The sequence below is a fragment of the Lissotriton vulgaris genome, chromosome 2_1, assembly GCF_964263255.1.
Source record: "Lissotriton vulgaris chromosome 2_1, aLisVul1.2, whole genome shotgun sequence".
In the NCBI taxonomy this organism is placed as follows: Eukaryota; Metazoa; Chordata; class Amphibia; order Caudata; family Salamandridae; genus Lissotriton; species Lissotriton vulgaris.
Window position 1 is genome coordinate 1,225,777,152 of NC_141687.1, and position 17,736 is coordinate 1,225,794,887.

At 46.2% G+C, this 17,736-nt stretch overlaps 1 protein-coding gene across 1 annotated transcript in view; it reads left to right on the forward strand.

Annotated features, from left to right (window-relative positions):
• Positions 1-17,736, forward strand: part of ACAD8 (acyl-CoA dehydrogenase family member 8) — a 350,191-nt gene that overhangs the window by 203,324 nt on the left and 129,131 nt on the right. The window contains exon 5 of the mRNA XM_086956943.1: positions 4,606-4,682. Coding sequence (XP_086813069.1) covers positions 4,606-4,682 — 77 coding nt within the window. The remainder of the gene's footprint in view (positions 1-4,605; positions 4,683-17,736) is intronic.

Below are 17,736 nucleotides of genomic sequence, written 5' to 3' on the forward strand. Positions count from 1 at the left end.
CACTGTGAGGGGTTAGGGGTGGGATCCGGGCGGGAGTATACTGGGATGGGAGTGGGGGGGCAGGGAGCTCGGGAGTGGGTGTTCCTATTGAATATTGCTTATACTGCTTGATGGTGATGATTATTTTATGCACACTGCTTCTCTGGTGCTCAGGGAGTAGTGCTGTCTATGCAATGTCTTAACACCCAAATTGAAAATAATAAAAATTGTTTTGAGAAAAAAAAGTGAAAGAGGGAATTGAAAACGTTCACATTGAGTTTCCAATCGCTGAAGTCTAAAGGAATCTCTAATTCCAATCTGCGGAAAGATTGGACTTTCCGGGGAGATATTCCGCTTTCAACGAGATTTTGTGTTCTAAGCAAAACATCCAGAGATTTTTGGCTAAATTGGAGAGGTCTACAGATCTGGTCCCGCCAAGGCGGTTGATATGAGAGACTGCGGAGATGTTGTCCATTTTCAGGACAACAGATCTGCCCTGGAGAGAGTGTCTGAAACTCATCAGGGCGTGTAAACCGGCAGTTAGTTCCAAGAAGTTTATATGGTGGGAAGACTCCGCCTGAGACCAAACACCACCCGTGTTTTGGCCGAGGAGGCGGGCGCTCCAACAATGAAGGCTGGCGTCTGATTCCAAGATAAAGTTGGGGGTCGAGCCGAAGATGGCTCTTCCATTCCATGCATCCTAATTGTCCAGTCACCAAGATAGTTCTGATTTGGCCTGTTGATCTAGGGTTACAAAGTCTCCGTACCAGAGACCATATCTGAGAGCTTTGGCTTTCACTTTCTGGAGGGCACGGTAATTCAGTGGTCCCGGAGAGATGGCTTGAATGGAAGAAGAGAGTAAGCCCAGAAGTCTGGCTAATTCCCGAAGAGTAAGAGATTGCTGTTTTAGAACAAACCTGATTTCTTTCCGCATCTTGGCGATCTTCTTGTTGGGAAGAAGACAATTTGAGGTGTCTACGGTGAATCCGGGAATTCTAGAGATGTCGAGGGGGTAAGGATGGATTTTTCTCGATTTATAATGAAACCAAGACTCTCTATGAGAATCATAGTGGTCTTGAGATCTTCCAAAAGTTGGGAGTGAAGTTAGGACATAAGGATAATGTCTAGATAGATGATTAGACGTATTCCTCTTTCTCTCAGGAGAGAGACAATAGTTCTCATGATCTTGGTGAAACACTAAGGGGCGGATCAGAGCCCGAAAGGGAGGGCTTGAAATTGAAAGAGGTGAATGTCCCAGATGAATTGAAGGAAGGGCTGGTGCTATTCATCCATAGGGATGGTAAAATAGGCGTATTTTAGATCTAGCTTGACCAGCCAGTGTCCCTGAAGAAGGAAGTCTCTGAGGAGGTGAATGCCTTCCATTTTGAAGTGTCAGTATACTAGGTACTTGTTTACTTCTCGTAGGTTTATAACTGGTCTCCATCCTTTTTCCTTCTTTTAAACCAAGAAGAGAGTGCAGACAAACCTCTTTGGGGACCATGGGACTTAGATAATAGTGTTTTTTGAAGCATAGAGGAGATTTCCTCCTTGACAATCTGTTGATGTTACGGAGAAAGAATCAAAGGTTTGGGAGTGTGTAATTGACAGGGGAGATCTACAGAGTCTATTTTGAAACACTGAACTGTCTCGAGAACCCACGGATCTTGAGTTAAAGATTTCCAAGCATGGTAAAAGTGTTTGAGTCTTCCCCGACCTTGGGAGGAGGAGGAGGAGGAGGGGAAGGAGACCGAGAGAGAGAGACTTACTTGGAGGGTTGGTGTTGGGAGTTCCACGGGAGGAGAAACCTCTGTTGCGGGAACCTCTTCCTCTTTGAGTGTAGAACTGGCTGTTGGATGGGTAGAAACCTCTGCCTGAAGCTCCTCTGCCTCTCGAGGATGTGAAGGGCCGGTAGTAGCCACGGCCGGAAGAACGGCCCCTTCTTCCAGCCTGACCAAAACATTGCTATTGAAGACACGACTCCTGTTGCTCTGGGCCTTATCTAAGGCAGTAAAGGTGGAAACCTACTTCCCAATAGATTTAATCATGTCCTCTGCGAAGAGTAGGCCTCTGGGGTTTTGTGAAGGCTCCTTTTCGGCCAGGTCGCCCAGTTTTGGATTTATTTTATTGAGGATGGTCTTCCTCCTTTCAATATTGAGGGAAGAGTTAGCATTGCCAAGTAAGACAATTGCCCTTTGGCTCCAGCCTCTAATCAGGTTGGTATCAAGAGGGGAGTTTGAGATATAAGAGTGAAGTCTAGAATTTTGGTAAAGGGGCCCAGAAGGTCGGAGATGATCTTGGCAGTTTTTAAGTGCTCTCTCAAGGCCCTTCCTAGGGTCTTTACCTAGTTTAAACAAAAATTTGATACGGTCAGGGTTGTGATTAGGGGTCTGACAGACCTTGTCTTCAATAGAGGGTCTCGGGCATTCAGACCTGAGGGTGTTCCGAGTTTCTCTCTCAAGAGAGTTTCTGATCCATCTGCTGATGAACTCGGAGACACGATCTTGGGGGGAACCATTTGGAACTATTGGGGTGGGAGATGTTGAGGGGAGAAAACATTTCACCACCCAGGAGGTCGAGGATAGCATCCTTCGCGGAGGGAGAAGAGTCAAGCTCAAACTGGTTAAAGTCTAGATCATTGTGGTCTTGATAGTCCAAATTGAGGACAAATTCATCATATGGATTGTTGAAGACTTCTTCTTCATCAGAGTCGGTACATGCATCATCATGGGCACTATTAAGATTCGTGTCGCTAGGGACACCCATCAAATTTGTGCCGCAACTGACACCCATCCTATTTGTGTCACGAGGGACGCCTGTATCTTTTGAGGCGCGGGGCCCTCCCAACGAGAAAGAGGTGCTAGGACCTCCCATGTGAATTGAGGTTCCACGACCGCCAGTAGTTCCTTCGCAGTGTTTAGACTTCTTACTGCTCTTGGAATGTAAGAGTTGAGGATCATGAAAAGGGGTGTCATCATGATCATAAAGAAGGGGTCTTTTAGATGGCATAACCTCCTTGAGCATGTCCATCATGCAGGACCTCATCTCCTTTTGCAGGAAGATTTTGAAAGAGTCATTTGTATGATTAGGGGAACTGGCGATAGCATCGTCTGATTTCATGTCAGACATGACAGGTATTATACAAGTGGGACAAAGGTGTTTTAGAAGTTAAGTAGGTATTAATATCCTACTAGATTATTTAAATTAAAATATTTACATATATTGAAACTCCCCTTGTATTATTATTTAAATAGTTTTTTTTATTTTTTTTTGCTAAATCTTCACCTTTTTTCTTTTCATCTGGTAAGAACTGGGTAAATAATTGGAGGGGGTGGTAGTTTGGTCTCAAGCCAAACAGGTCCTAGATGTAGTTTATCGTATCCAAACTTGAAAAGGAGGCTGGAATATGTCTAAAAGAGATTAAAAGGATTTTAAGAGCCAACAGCTGATAGGATGCGGTGATCTCCGGCAGCAGCTGGCTAGCGCGATGCAACTGATGCGCTCGAGCCAGCTACTGCCGGAGGATTAGAGGAATGGACCCAGGGAGGCAGGGGGCGCGACGCCACCGCTGCCGAGGGCCATTCCTCATAGTCAGAAGGGAGACGCGCTTGCGAGGACGGGTAAACAAGCATGTCCCGAAAACTGAAAAATAATTGGAAAATGAACTTGAAAATGAAAGCAGAGGAAGTCGGTGATCCGCACACGATGAAAGGGGTCAGATGAACCGCTGACAGCTGCGGATGACAAAGAGTGCGGGCCCGCCCAAATAGAAGCTCCGATGGTGAGGGGAGGCGAGGGGAGGGGGGCGGGATCGACGGCCGAAAATTGGAAGTCGCTAGGAGGGAAGGATGAAAGGGAACAGCAAGGTGATCGTTGTAACACGGAAATTAGCAGTGAAATAGAGCAGATTAGAAGTAACAAGGTCAAAATCAAAGGCAAGAATCATTAGTAAAATGAAATCAATGACAAGGAATCAATATAGAGCAAACAGCACAATATATATATATATATATATATACATATATATATATATCAAGTAAGAGTAACTTATCTGCTTGTGAGCCGCATTTAAAAGCGGCAGCTCTGTTGCTGCTCATGCCCTTTATTGTTCATGTGTTGTCACTGCATTCTAGATATTTCTATTTTATGATGTAAGCGCGGCTGCTTGTGACACTTCATTAAAAGATTAATGCATAATGTAGCCTCCTGTCTTGTAATGAAATTGCAAATTTGTCCAGTTTCACTGGAAATTATGTGCTTAGATAATATGGTTTTGCACAAGTACAAATTAAATTACTGATTTTAAAAAAGAAAGAAAGGAAAGTGGATTTTCACAGCGAAACCAAATAGGTTCAAAAGAAAGAAAAACAAGCACGTCATATTGTGACAAGAAGTATAGTATTAAAGAAACCAATTTTTATCTGGGGTGGGGGAGTAAAGGCATTGATATGCCAAAAAAGACATTCTGTGTTCTGAAAATAAAAAAATCGGTGATATGGCATTCGGGTGATCTGGCAAACTTTTAGGATGTATAGTGCAATTTAAGACCAGAAAATGTAATACATGTCCGCCTCTATGTTGTGGATGCTGTTTTGTGACACCTGATCACCTGTAACCTTCCCTTTACAGGAAGTGGTAGTGATGCTGCGTCCTTGTTAACAACAGCCAAGAGACAAGGTGACAGTTACGTCCTCAATGGCTCTAAGGTAACACTCTGTGACTTGGTATTTGTATGCTTGACTGTTTCACCAACTATGTAATATGAGGGACCAACATCAGTTGCCCCCTTATAGTTATTAACTTAGTGTGGTAATTTAACAGATAAACCTTTTATTGTAGCTTCCATCTGCCTTCAAAGGGCCATCTCCAGTGAAGTACCTATGAAGCCCTTCACCATTTTATGAGCAGAGACCACTGCTTTCAAATGATATTTTTATTAGTGTGTTTGTCTGCAGTTTTGGTATTTTGCCGCAGAATTTGAAAAAAGGTTTATTTTTATTGAACAAACCTACTCATCTTCTCGTGAGCGTGGATTTCTTACTTGCCACAGTTAGAAAGCTCTGAAATCGCTTGCAGTTTCAAGCAAGCGCCTACCTTGTGACTACCATTTTAGATTTAGAATTACCCTTTTAAAACAGGATAATAAGCTGATGCTGCTATCTAGTCACTGTTCAACTCCTTTTATTACCATGCTTTTGTTATTATCTGGTTCAAGTGCACTCCATGATTTTGCGTTTATACGTACCTTAAAATAGCAAAACCAGAAGGGCATTCTCTTAAGGAATGGTGACCTCTAATGAATGTAACCCCCCTCCCATTTGAATGTGGTTCTCGTACACATGTAAGCTCCACCCCATTAAATATGCGTCAACGACTTACTCATGAGTTTGTGGGCCTAGTGGTAGCAATACATGTTTTCGCCACTGGCTGGATTGTTGCCCAAATGGAAGAAGAAAAAGGACTAAGACTGACGGAATCACATTAAAGTGACTTTTCCTGATTTTGTTGTCCTGCTCTCCTTTTTTCTCAACTACTAGGACAAAGGACTTCAAAGTTTAAACCCATTGGAGGGAGGTAGATGGTATGAACTAGCCCAGGTTTCAGCCATGCAGACTTTGCAGAACTTCTTGGGCTAAAGCTGCACTTTTTGTAGCAGTTGTGGTCAGAAAATATTTTTTGTAGAAAGAATGTAGTTTAACCCACGAGGCTGCACTATATACTGAAAGGGCCACATCCTATCTGACGGCCACTGATGGATCTTTGGTCAAGTGGAATTAACATTACGTCTCTGAGGAGCCTGAACTCCTCCAACGTATCACGTGACCTTTGGTTGCACAATTATCCGTCCACGTGGCAATAGTGGCTTTTACAGCTTGGGTTCCTGAAGTATGACCACCATGCATGACACAAAAAACTAGAAAATGCCTGTGTAATGAGAACACATTGGGCCAGATGCATCAAAGGGTTTTGCCCATTCTGTGTCTATGGGAAAATGTGTTCATGCATATGGCACATTGTCCTTTTATTATTCATACTTCCACTCACCAGATCATGCTATTGCAAGTCAAGTGTGCCAAAACATATAAAACCTACTTTTACTCCTCTTCAGATATTGGAATGAATTGTTGGTTTCAAATCCAGCTTGGGAGTTTAATCTGAATTGATTTGGCAATCCTCTTTCATGATATTAGTGAATTTCCTTCGAGAATTCACTTTTATTGTCATAATATTGTAGATAGCTTAAACCTTTGAAAGGCTAACTTACTCTTTTATTGACTTTCAACAATGGAAACTCGAGTTTATGAAGAGCCTACTATATTAAAATCAATTTGCTAACATGAGCTCATCATGGCTTCTTTAACTTACTTAGTAGGACTGTTCACTACAGCTAGGGAACCGGGGATGTAATTCCGCATCTTCCAGAACATCCATTTTCCACACGCAAAGAGGATTTATTGTTTAATTTGTTTGCACTTTTTTGTTGTTTTATTGAACCCAGTTTTACCACTCAGAGCTACAGGAATGAACTTTGTGTGCTGGGGTGTATGCATCTGTATGATTTGAGATTGCTCTTACTTGGGCAACATACCAAGGAAGATAGCACCTTTGTGGTTGCGTGTGTATGTTTATTGTTGATGAATATTTGTGCTTCTGTAGTTACGGTTGAAACTGACAACCATTAAAAATTACTTTTTTGCACCTTTAATAACTTCGAAAGGAGTCAGGTTGTACCATGGGTGAAATGCCTTTCAAAATGCAATAATTGAGTGTGCCAAATTTGGTGCAGATTGGTTAAAGGAATAATTAGTGTTAAGGTAAAGGATGCTAAATCCAGTGACATTATAAAATGAGGCATAAATGTAAATATTAAATTTGCAAAAAAATTGTTTGCCTGCGCACTCCCTTGTTTACGTCGAAGTACTCAATTTAAGAAAGACTGTTAGTGCTATGTTTGTGTGCTGTTTGGTTGAAAGGCAGCCAGCCCAAGACACAAATCAACCGCTGGTGGAAATTCCACTAGTTTACCAAACGCACCCCAAAATGATTAAAGTATAACAATTTTAAGGAACTATTATCTGTTATTTATTTCACCAAGTAATCACTCAGAAAAATTATTTTTACGAAAAAAAGTCATGTATTATTTGAATCAATACATTAACATTGCAATTTCAGAAGTTCAAAAGCAAGTTTATACAGGAATTGAAAAAATCAACATCCTATGAACTGTTGTAAAAACATTGTCACACAGTTGTCATACTATGATAATTACAGCTCAAAGAAAAACATTTTTTGATGAAATTATAAAACACAGTTGAGGAAAAGGCCCAATACATTTCGGGGGGTTCCCTTCTTCAGGGGCACTGGAAAAAATTAAAACATGGTGTAAACAATGTATCACTAACTGATGATGTTGACAATTAGTGCAACAATAACAATTCACTTTTTACTCTTTATTGCGGTTGCAGTTCAAAGTAACAACAACGCAATGTGTACATGCTGGGCATCAACATTTACATTAGCCTGCATATATGAGCTTCATGTTAGGTCAAAACCAACCAGCACGAATTAAAAGTTTGTGAGCCAAGCAGTAAAAGAAACAGACACAAGATTAGAAAAGGCCACCACCACAAAAAAAAAAAATATTAAATTTGCACCTTGCAGAAGTGAACAATTGCGGATTGGAAGTACCGCAGATTTTGCAGGCACTTCGTGTAGTCCACATTCATTGACTTTTCTTGGTTTGGTGAACTTTGTTGGAAACCACGTGTATAACCACATCCGTGCGGCACAGATTTCCCCCCGGTGCTGGGCCCTAATAAAAACGGGCATGGCCATGACGGAATGGTTCCGTCATGAGCACAGCTCGACCGATGCTCATGACGGAACCGTTCCGTCATGAGCATCGAAGGGGTTAAAGTACCTGCACTAGTGCAGTACTGCCATAAATGTTTGCAAACGATGAAAGTTGACAATGCTGCAAATGCATGTTTAACCCGTTGACCGAGGGGTGAATTCCGCTGCGGGCATTTTAATCAGTGGGCAGGGTTTGGACGGCCCCCGGCCGTCCTCCGCACACGCCTACCGTTACGTGGTACGACTGGGGGCCGTCCAGAGCATGGAACAGGTTAAACACTTAACATAACACAGACTAAATTGGTTTCTGTGAACCACCGGGATAAGTTACTTCACGATCCTACATTGGACATTCTTTACACCTGAAAAAACAACATAGAATAAACCCATCTAGTTAACACCACTGGCCACAATGTGATGCAAAACACAAAGGGTTCTTCCCTGTAGCTTGGACTTGTCCCTTCATATTAGAATACTGGTGTGATATTACAAGCACCATTTCTCGGCCTGGGCGTGAAATTGTAGTCTGCTGGTGGAGTTTGTAGAGTTTTTCCCCCCTCCGCGTAGCAAGCGGAGTTCCAAAAAACTCTTTTCCAGGAAGCTGAATGGAGTGTTTTCCACCTCACGCTGACCAATGTTAAGTTGGGGAGCAGGGAAAATCTTACTCTAGACCACCTCCTGCTCAGGTTTCTCAAAGTGGGCGGTCGAGGATGGCTGCTACCGCTAGCTTTGAGTAACTTTACCTTCGCATTAAGGTAGCGGCTGCTCAAGTAGAACATCTACTTGAGCGGCAGAAAGAAGCAGCGCCTTCTTGAGCTAAGCATGGTGCCGTTCACGTTGATTTTACAGCGTGGGACAAACACCTGGCACTAAAAACCAGCTGGCTAGGGTGGGATTCGGACCCCCAGCATTCCAGGCGGCGCAGGAGGCAGGGCAGCCCTTTCGTTGCCATAGAGCCAGTGCGGTTCTCCCGCAGGGTGGGAAGCCAGGTCCAAGGGCGGACCTGTGTGCGATTGTTTGAGATCAGACGGTCCCACCCTCTTTGTTTTTTTCAACCAAGGTTTTTAATAGAGTATTTAGACAACTTAAGGTACTGTGGATTTTATTTCTGCTGTAAAGGAAAATTCATTTGAACTTGTGGGTATTGGTCATTATGTATTATTCTGGTATGCTGTTTCAATGAAATGGGGAAACTCAAGCCAAACCCCGTCCATCCGACACCTGGGTCTGCTACTCTTGATAGGTTCCTCCAACAGGCTGATGGAGCCATAAATAAAGAGATTGAGGTGGCTGAATGTAGGCTATCCCTTTCCTCACTCCCACTGCCCCTTCCAGTGTTGGAGGGACGTGGTGAGACTCCCCAGGTGTGTCAGCCAGCCTTGATAGTGTCGTCCACCCCATCGCAGGTTGCAGTCAACCTGTGGCCCACCTCCAGGATACCGCTTGGTGTATAGAGGAGTCTAATAGTTGGAAAACCAAAGCAGGAAAGCGGAAAAGGATGGATCCAGTTACAGCTTCCAAAAAACAATGGGGCATATTATCAAGGGGGTTTATCTCCGCTTTTTTGGCTTTAAAAGCCATGAAAGCGGAGATAAAATTATCTCCCTATTACCTAGCTTTCGCTAACACCAGTTAGCGACAGCTAGTAGGAGATAGCGAACATCTTGGGCCCCACTTTGCATGTCAGTGATATTTATCACTAATGACATGCAAAGTGGGCGTGCCAAGAACATCGCTATCTCCTATTACCAACTTATGGAGATATTTGCGCTAAGCGCGAATATCTCCAAAAGCTAACACCTGCCCTGAGCAGTTCTTAGCCATGTTATCCAATGGGAGGTGGATAACATGGCTAAGAGCATTAGCTCGGTAATGCATGAATATCGCTGACTTTTCAGCGATATTCATGCATTGCGGCCGATTTTTATGGCATTTGCGATAAAGCTTGGAAATACCAAGGTTTATCTGCGATAAAAATCGCCGCAGCTCAGCTGTAAATTTTTGTCTCTAACCAAGCAATAGCGATAATTATCGCTATTGCTTGGTAATATGCCCCAATGTTCTGCTTCTACACTATGCTGTCAAAATGTTGATCAGCAGGTCTCCCTTCCAGAAAATCCTTTGGACGATGACAGGCTTCAATCTTTTTTGGATTGTGTCTATCCTAGGTTACTGAATCTCATGGGGGATATTCTGAAACCTATTTTGCCACTCTTACGGATAATCCAGGACAAAATTACGTCTCTTATGGAATCTGCTAAGCTTGATTGTTGCTTCATACCTACAAAGCCGATGTGTCCCTGAGTTGCTTTCCATTTATGCTGGTCAACCTCTCCAAAGATCTACCTCTATTTCTGATAGGGGTGTCAATAGGGGTTTCCAGCATTCAAAAACTGCACGCTGATGGTTTATTCATTTAATCAGGATGCCCTCGGGATACTGCAGTCTTACCTTCGTTAGGATTGTTGAATGTCGGAAAACATAAAACACCGGATCATGGTTCCGTTTCACAGGGCCTAGCCGCTTCTGATAACTTAAATCTTCCTCCAGAATGTATTCCTTATACAATGATTATAGGGGGAGTCCCTGCTTTAGTTGCAGGAACTTGGGAGTCCTGTGATAGTCTTATTAATAAAGCTGGTCACTGGTGCAGGAGCCTGTAACCCTGTTATTGAGCAAATTATAATGGCCCATTGAGTTAAATGGGTTGGCTCCACAGTGAATTCTGATGAAGGAGATTGCATAGTCTTTACTTTTAGAGACCTCAGCTGGGTACGTTTTTTATTGTCCCGGCTAACATCTGGCAACCTAGCATGCAGTAAATTAAGAGTTACCCCATTGGCATTCTTTTATCCGCCCATGCTCAACCAAGGCTCTTATGTTGTAAGCGTATACATAATCCTTAGTACCCCCAGCCCTGTTTGGATAATTTTATTAATCCTAACCGATTTGAAATACTTTCAGGGCTTACAGATAATGATTGACATCCAACCCTGACCAGCAGTGTGCATGAAATGAGCCACGAGAGAGCGGTTAATACCCTTCTCCTTCAGTCCCCCAGATATGTTGTGTAATTAGTCCAAAGCCGAACACCAGGCAGGGTTTCCAATTTATATCTTTCAACATTGCAGGTTTTGAAGACAATGCAAATAATGAAGACTGGTTGGCCTATCTGCACAATTATGATGTCGTATGCTGTCAAGAAACGTGGGCTATTGATCCCATCAGTATAAATGGCTATAAAACGTATAGCTCACAAGCGATCCCCTCAACTGCTGGGAGGGGAACTGAGGTTTGGCCATTTTTATTTCATATTCTATTAAAAATCTGAGGGTAACTGTAATAGTGTTGAGTCTATATTACCTCATCGTAAGTCTTCCTCGCCACATGAATAACGAAGTGAGCTTCAGCTCCACACCAAAACCCTCCAAAGCAAAAAAGTTAGCCTCCCATGGCTCCCATCCCTTCCCAATATGGCTGACCCATTACACCCTTGACCTCTATAAGATGCGGGCCGGCCCAACCCATAAGCCTGTTTTTTTGGTTTTGCGCTGCAGATTCTCCAGAGCTTGTTTAAGGTAAGTTGTTCCTGCTGTAGCAGGAACTGGGGTCCCTGGTTGGTGGCCCTGCACTAGCGGGCCCTAGGACTCTGGAACCATTCTCCTTCCTTCCCCCGGTGTCTGGTCTGGGCCGGTTAGGCTCTGCTTTAGCAAGCCCAGGGTAAACAGGAGGACGGACGGGGAGGTCTGGTGCTCTTCCTAGCAGCCTTGGTTCGAGGCATGTGGGCTGCTGAATTCATATCTGTGCATAGATCGCCGCCTAGTGTTGGGTCCGGATGATTGCACATTGTTGTCCTGGAAGAGTCTTCGAAGTATCACGAGATAGGTGGCTCCTCCCTTGGACTACAGTGCGCATGGGCATCGACTCCATCCCCAGATAGTTTTTTTCCGCCATTGGGTTTGGATGTGTTTCGGTTCCCTCTGTCGGAATCGATAGTTGTTTAACTTTCTTTACTTGAGACCAAAAGGTCTTTAGGACTCGCGTCGGTATTGTTTATCGTTCGGGTTGGTTATTCATCGGCTCCGAACACCTGCTGTCCTTCCGCGTGCTATCGGCGCGGACGGGCCTACACGACGCTCCAGACTACTTCATCATGGAACGAAGTCCATTTAAGAGGTGCCCAGTGTGTGCCTCAAAGTACCCGCACATCGATGTGCACCCAGTGTGCAACAAGTGCTTGTCGCCAGACCACGACGAGGCCAAGTGTATGGCCTGTTCCAAGTTCCGGTCGAAGAAGACTCTCAAGCTACGACGGGCCGCTAGACTGCAGGCCCAGAGCTCGGCACCCCCTGCGGCGAACATCTTCGAGGAGGATGTTGAAGACGACACCATCCAAAATGTCTCGGACTCTAACCCGGCGTCGGAGGTCGAGGAAAGCTACGACGCGGAAGATGAGGAGTTCGAGGAAGTCGTCGAGGAGGTAGGGGACGACGACGGGGCCATTGCCACCGTGGAGGATAGCTCGGAGGAGGAGCTTCCTCACACTGACTCCAGGGCCAGCCACCATTATGAGGCCCAGGTCGAGGGATCGCCTTCGGGCCTTACCCAAGACCTCGATACCCGTCCCACGGCTCCGCCTTCCGGCCCGGCCACGGACATTGGTGCAGCACCACTCCAGGTGCAAAAACTGAAAGTGAAACCGTCGGTATCGACGCCGCCAGTATCAAAACCAAAAGGGCAAGTCGCACTGGTTGGATCTAAGGCTTCGGAGGCCTCGGTGCCGAAGAAATCCAAGATGGCCGTCGAGCTCAAGAGCCACGCCAAAATGGCCGATCCGAAGACTGCGGTGTCGAAGGCGAAGGCGCCCGACGCGGCTGCGTCGACGCGGAAGTTGGTCGACGCTCTCAAAAGTCGCGTCGACGCCAAAAAGGTCGATGACCATAAGAAGGCCCCGAAGAAGCGCCAGGACGACCCCAAGTCTCTGGCTGCACCGCTTCCGGTTGACAAGGCGAAGGGGGGAGCTGCGTCGGCTCCGAGGACTGCGCCCTTGAAGCGTAATCCGGCTTCGGAGGACTCTCTCGAGCCGGTCCGTCCCTCTGCTTCGTTTACCAAGAAGGTCACGGAGTCCCTTCAGCGTATTCGGGAGGGGGCCGCGGAGGTCGAGCCCAAGAAGACTGTGTCGCCCAAGCCTCTGCAGAAACCGGCGAAGGCGCAGACGCCGAGTCTTTTCACGCTGCCGCCTAGGGAATCGGGTTCCGGGATGTTAGACCGGTTGCCGGGAGGAAAGAGAGAGATAGTAGCTGCCCCGCATTTGGAGAATCGAGTCTAAATAGAAGACTCCCACGGAAATTCCCTTGATTGACTGGGACGCCGGAGTTGCTGTGTAAGGGCTACCAACCACGTGGATTTTTGTAGGAAAGCCCTGAGTCATCAGTAGAATACGGACCTTTGCATTAGCCCAAGTCCTGATGAGGCCCATAGTAAGAGGGCTGAAACGCGTCAACACTTTTGTTTGAGAGAAGACCCCAGCCTAAAAATATTGGAAACTATACATGAAATAGATGGTTTCACAAGGAGTGAAAAGGACATTGAACAGATCAAAAAATTAAAAAACGATCTGGTATACTCCCTTGTAAATAGGTCTGGAGGAGCTTACTACTTAAGGAATGCTGAAGCCGTACTAAGAGCTAGCATCCTGTGAAAATAATTGGGCTATTTTGAATGCACTGCAAGATTAGTTTATCAATGTTTGTATGTATTGTATATATATATATGTAAAAAGTGATGTATATATATATGTTTGTTTGTCTAAATGTGGCAAAAATAAACACAACTGAATAAAAAGTCTGATTCTAGGTTAGGTTATGATTAAATTAAAATCAAATATATAAACATATTGTTTTTGGTGTTCTCTATATAAAGGTGGGTGACCTGAGAAAATGAAATATAAGAATTTGATTCACCTAAATACGACAGATTGGGTATAGGATGAGATAATTTAGTGGTCCCATTCTTGAATTAATACTGTGCTAGTTGAGTCCAAGGCATCATTTTGCTTTATAATAGTTTTCATTTACCCAGATGCCATTGGGTTACCGGGTTTTCCCTGTTTTTTGAAGACGGCGCCGAAGGCTTTCGCTGCGAAACCTGGGACCGGAGTGCCCTTAAAGTTGGCTTCGACGCCGAAGGCTTCGTCGTGGTTCCAAACCCACGACACCGACCACTGGCGGAGCAGGAGCGTCGAGAGGTGGTCATCGACGCCAACACAGGCAAGCTGTCTCTCCTTAAACGGAAGATCACGCCGGAGCCAGCGTTGGAGCATTTCCACATCCCACTTAAAAAGAAGTTGGACTCTGCGGGTACATCTGCCCCTATGGAGCCTGTATCTCCGCAAGGTCAGGAACTCTCACCCACTCATTCCAATGCTGGGGAGGGTGATGGAGAAGACGAGGATGAGTATGCTTATCCAATTTACTCGGACTCAGAGGATGTCACTGAGCCATGGTCTGCTGGGGGAGACCCTGGAGACCCCCATTCGGGACACGAGCCACAACTTTTTGCTGCAAAAACTTCCCCGACGGAAGACTCTGCGGCCTTCAACGCTCTAATTGAAAGGGCTGCAGCTAATCATGACGTCGACCTCCATGCAGACCCAGTGGATGTCGATTTTCTTTTTGACACTTTCTCAGTGGCTGAAAAAACTGTCAAGACACTGGCAATGCTCAAAGGAGCGTTAAAGCATGCGCCAGAGGTTTTCAAGGATTCAAGGAGCCCACCCGGGCAAGAGTCATTAATCCTCGTATTGACAAAAAGTACAAGGCAGCGCCCACTGATCCGACGTACATCAAAGGACAGTTGCCGCTAGACTCTCTGGTTGTCTCCAACGCACGTAAACGAGCCAACTCACAGACCACGGGTGATGCTCCTCCCCCAGACAAGGAATCAAAGGTGTTTGAGGCATCAGGGAAACGTATTGCTGCGCAGGCAGCCAATATATGGCGCATATCCAACACACAGGCGCTACTTGCACGCTACGACAGGGCACACTATGACACTCTAGAGACCCTTCTACAGCACTTACCAGATCAGTACAAGGAGGCTGCTGAAATGTTGATTCAGGAGGGAAAACTTATCACTAATGCCTCAATTAAGTGTGCTCTAGATGTAGCTGATACCGCCTCACGCGCAGTAAACACTAGCGTTCTACTGCGCCGACATGCATGGCTCAGAATCTCAGGCTTTAAACCGGACATTCAGACTACCATCCTAAACCAAACTGTCAATCCTGACCACCTGTTTGGGCCAGAAGTGGATGCCACCCTCGAAAAAATGAAAAAAGACACTGACACTGCTAAATCTATGGGTGCCCTGCAGTCCCAGCAGTTTCGGGGTGGTTCCTTTCGCCGCTCCAATAACAGAGGCACCTCGAGGGGTCAGGCGTCCCAATCCACGCAATTCTATAAAAGTAACACCCAATCCTCATATACCAACAAGGGTCGGGGTGGATACCGTGGCAACAACGTCAAAGGCAGAGGGCGTGGAAATAACAGCTCCAGGTCCTCCACCGCCAGCAAACAGTGACGCCTTGTCACTGCCCCCCGACCACGCAACACCGGTCGGGGGGAGACTCCAGCAGTTCCTGCCCGTGTGGAAGTCCATCACCACGGACAGGTGGGTCAGATCTATTATCCAATACGGTTATTGTCTGGAGCTCACATCCACTCCACCCAACATACCTCCAAAAAGCCGTCCTATGTCCGGCGAGCACTTGCACTTGTTGCAGCAAGAAGTCAACGTCATGCAGCAAAAAGGGGCAATAGAGCTCGTTCCACTGCAAGAAAGGGGTACAGGTGTTTACTCCCTGTACTTTCTCATTCCAAAGAAGGACGGATCCCTCAGGCCCATCCTAGACCTCAGACCTCTCAACTTGTACATTCTGTCAGAGCATTTCCATATGCTCACTCTGCAGCAGGTTCTCCCACTGCTTCGGCAAGGGGACTTCCTGGCAACTCTGGATCTCAAGGATGCATACTTTCACATTCCCCTGCATCCTTCTCACAGAAAGTACCTAAGGTTCACCATTCAAAACCAGCACTACCAGTTCAAGGTTCTGCCTTTTGGGGTCACCACGGCGCCCAGGGTCTTCACGAAGTGCCTAGCAACGGTGGCGGGGCATCTAAGGCGTCAAAACATCCACGTCTACCCCTATCTGGACGACTGGCTCATTCAGGCAAAGTCGAACCAGCAGTGCGCCGACCACGTGTCCCACACTATTCACCTTCTGCACGATCTGGGGTTCTCACTGAATTACCCGAAATCCCATCTCCAGCCCGCCCACATACGGCAGTATCTGGGGGCGACAATAAACACTCTGGCGGCCACTACGCAGCCGAATTCAGTGAGAATCGACAGCATTCAGTCGCTGATCCAAAGATTCAGACCTCAGCACTCGCTTCCAGCAAGAGTGTTCATGCAGTTGATAGGCATGATGGCCTCCTGCATCTCCATTGTCCCGACTACATATGCGCCCGCTTCAGGAGTGCTTAGCACGTCAGTGGACTCAGGCTCACGGGCAATTGACAGACCTAGTGTTGGTGAGCGGTCGGGCATACAACTCTCTGCATTGGTGGAATCCACAAAACCTTTGCAAGGGCCGACCGTTCCAGGAGCCTGTGCCACAGATTATCCTGACGACGGACGCTTCTCTCCAGGGTTGGGGAGCGCATGTCCTCCATTACACAGTGCAGGGACTATGGACTCTACAGCAAAAGAAGATGCACATCAATGTGTTGGAACTGATGGCGATCTTCATGACCTTAAAGGCGTTCAAAGTACATCTGTGCAACAAGGTCGTGTTGATCCGAACGGACAACATGACGGCCATGTACTACATTCAGAAACAGGGAGGAACACACTCTCCGCAGCTGTCTCATCTGGCTCAGAGCATGTGGAAGTGGGCCATTCAGAGGGACATCTTCCTCATGGCAGAACACCTCCCAGGCAAGGACAATCAGATGGCGGACCTGCTCAGCAGGCACAGCCACCAAATGCACGAGTGGGAGATACATCCATCAGTACTCCAGCCGTACTTTCAAAGATGGGGTCATCCAGAGATAGACCTGTTCGCCACAAGGGAGAACGCAAAATGCCAAAGCTTCGCCGCCAGGTTCCCACACCCGCAATCGCAGGGCAATGCGATATGGATGAACTGGTAAGGCAAATTTGCGTACGCTTTTCCCCCAGCACCCCTGATACCGCTGGTGGCACGCAAGCTCAGGCAACACTCGATGACTCTCATCCTGGTTGCTCCAACTTGGGCTCGCCAACCATGGTACACCACGTTTCTAGAACTGTCCGTGGTACCGCATCAAAGGCTTCATCTCACACCCAGCCTTCTGACGCAGAGCCATGGCGACATTCAGCACCCGGATCCGCGACAGCTCAACTTGGCGATCTGGCTCCTGAGGTCCTAGAGTTTGGCTACCTTAACCTTCCTCCCAATTGCATGGACATCATTCGGGAGGCAAGAAAGCCCACTACTAGAGCATGTTATGCGGCCAAATGGAAGCGGTTTGTCATTTATTGCGCAAACCACAACATTAATCCACTAGATGCTTCCATTCAGAACATCATCTGTTACCTGTTCCATCTATACCAGTGTAATTTGGCATATACTTCCATCCGCATTCATCTGTCTGCGATGGCCGCATACCTCCAGAATAGACAGCACCTTTCACTTTTCAAAGTGCCTGCTATCAAAGCTTTTCTGGAAGGACTCAAAAGGGTCATTCCACCACGGACCCCACCAGCTCCAGAATGGAACCTCAATGTGGTTCTTACGAGACTGATGGGTCCTCCCTTTGAGCCACTACATTCTTGCGAACTTCAGTTCTTGACTTGGAAAGT